This window comes from Pteropus vampyrus, unplaced genomic scaffold (genome assembly GCF_000151845.1).
Source record: "Pteropus vampyrus isolate Shadow unplaced genomic scaffold, Pvam_2.0 Scaffold6, whole genome shotgun sequence".
Classification (NCBI taxonomy): Eukaryota; Metazoa; Chordata; class Mammalia; order Chiroptera; family Pteropodidae; genus Pteropus; species Pteropus vampyrus.
The window spans coordinates 3,272,945-3,275,282 of NW_011888787.1; the positions used below are offsets into that span (position 1 = coordinate 3,272,945).

At 40.9% G+C, this 2,338-nt stretch overlaps 1 protein-coding gene across 2 annotated transcripts in view; it reads right to left on the reverse strand.

The window, feature by feature from the left end:
* CD2 (CD2 molecule) overlaps positions 1–1,014 on the reverse strand; it is a 17,412-nt gene extending 16,398 nt beyond the window's left edge. For both annotated transcript variants that reach the window (XM_011366548.1, XM_011366547.1), the window contains exons 1-2: positions 885–1,014; positions 439–741 (exon numbers count right to left, since the gene is read on the reverse strand). In XM_011366548.1, coding sequence (XP_011364850.1) covers positions 439–741; positions 885–945 — 364 coding nt within the window. In that variant the 5' untranslated portion in view covers positions 946–1,014. The remainder of the gene's footprint in view (positions 1–438; positions 742–884) is intronic.
* Between the last annotated feature and the right edge of the window lie 1,324 nt (positions 1,015–2,338).

Genomic DNA, 2,338 nt, shown 5'->3' on the forward strand with positions numbered 1-2,338 from the left:
CTTGAAATTGTGCCTCCAGGTGGGACACCCACTGCTCTCTAGTCAGCCTTGCCTTCCCTGCTCCACGCCTAGCTCGCACCTTCTTCATCCACCTGGAATGCCCACCTTTTTCTTTTGCCCAACTGTTCCCCTCCTCTCGATTAATGCCGCCTTAATCCAGGTTCTTCACTCAGCCCTACTTTCCCATAAAGAGACAGTTTCCCACTGAAGAGACAGCTTTAGGCAGATTAGCTTGAGGGTCTGTCAGCTGTGTTTCCAGTGTGGACTCCATCTCTCCCACAGGATGAGAGCCTCTCTGGAGGCAAAAGGGATGCATTAGATTTCCTTTCCGGCTCCCGCAAGGCCAAAGTCAGGGCCGGAGACATGTCATAAATGCTATTTCCCCACTTGCTAAATAGTACCCATATTGAGATCAGAATTTAGGGAACAAAGACTTACCTAGAACCCTCAAAATAAATGTTTCCTCCAACACATTTTTCCCATCCTTATCATATACAATGACCTTGTAGGTACCGGTGTCACTTCTGTTCAGACGTTTAATTTTCAGAGTTCCATTTAGGAAGAGTTGGTATGTTTCCTTTTGCCCGTCATGTATCTTGCCGTGCTGGTACTGTACAATCCTCATTTCGTTTTTGTTCCATTGTATGTGCTCTATAGCATCATTCATTTGAAAACTAGGGATGTTCAGGTCGATGTCGTGATCCAGGGCTCCCAGGATAGTGATGTGCGTTAGAGCTGTACCTATGAAAAAAGAAGACGGTTCCTGAGGCCTTGAGATTCACTGCCAGGAAAAGCTGGGCTGTGACCTCTCTGACTCTACGCTCACTTCATGGTCTCCAAAAAAGCTTCTAATGGGGACAGGGGAGATCCACACACCGACTTACCTTTGATAGAAGAGAAGAAAATCAGAAGGAAGCTGGCTAAGACCTTACATGCGAAGCTCATCTTTGGGGTTAGTTCCCTTATTGTGATTCTGAGCTCTTGCAGAAGGAACTAAAGTAGGCTGGTGGAATCCACCCCTGAGGGCTTACCCACATGCCTCTCTTTTTTTGCTTTTTTTAAAGTAACAGAAAATGTGCAGTTACACGTGGGCGCGCACACACACACACACACACACACACTCAGCAAACCAAGCTGCAGATGCACTCCTTTGCCAAAGCAGGTGTACGTATAAGTGTGTTTTCTTATCACATTTTAATTCTCACAACAACGTTGGGTGGGTTTTATTATCCCCATTGAGGAGACAAAAACTGAGAGGCTAGGTAAATCACTGGGGAGCACCCTTTAGTTAACAGAGGAGCCCAGTTCAGCCGTAGAGCCAGTCTTCTATCCATTGTGCTGTAATGCCTCTAAGAAGACCACACAGAAATGAAATATAGGTAAATATTCATAAGCAAATAGCAGAATACAACTATTGAACCTATGACTATAAACCTTGGGAAATGAATGCATATGAAATCATTATAAAAGTGAATTTCTTCTCTTTCTCAAAAGGTGTATTTAAGGTCCTAAAATTGTTTTTGTGATAAAAAGAAACAAATACAAATTGAGTCGCAGCTATAAATGGTTGAAATGCCCAAATCCTATGGTTAGCACGCATTCTTACAACTCTGTTGAAATTCTGTTAGCTAAACAAAAACTTGTTCTGCAACAAACAAAAATGCATAGAGACTGTGAACTACTATTAAACGACCAGAACAAAGAATTCAAAAACCATTCAAGATGCTTAACACTATAGATGGTTCAAGAACCGATAAGGAGAAATAGAGAAGAGAGGACTAGAAACAGGAAGAAAAAATAAAGTTGTGATGCAGGGAGAGAAACAGCGATGGGCCGATGAAGGCACACAGGAGGGGGTGCACGGAGAGATGCAAGCGCAGAAAAGAGGGTCACCCCAAGGCAGATTTCCAAAGGAAACTTCCAATTTTATGATTCTTTAGGATAAAGTGAATAAAAAGCCTAAAAAATTGTGCTTTTTGTCTGTTTCCACTTTAAGTACAGATATAGATATTATCTCTCAAAAAGTTGCCCAGGAAATGAAATTAATAAGTCAAGCAATGGATCGCGACCACTGGGTAAAAAGAAGCCTGAATAGAATATTTATCTCAGGGTTGTGTGAAAAATTCCTAACTCGCATCATCCGCAAGAACAAACTACAATTGGATTAAGATTTTAAGTGTTAAAAAACCTATATTAGTGTTAAAAAAAATAAAATGACATTTTCATATCTTTGAGTATGGAAGGCTCATCTACATTTACTGTATAATCCAAAAATAATACGGAAAATATGGACACAATTGACTATATAAAAATATAACATTTATGTATAGACAGAGAG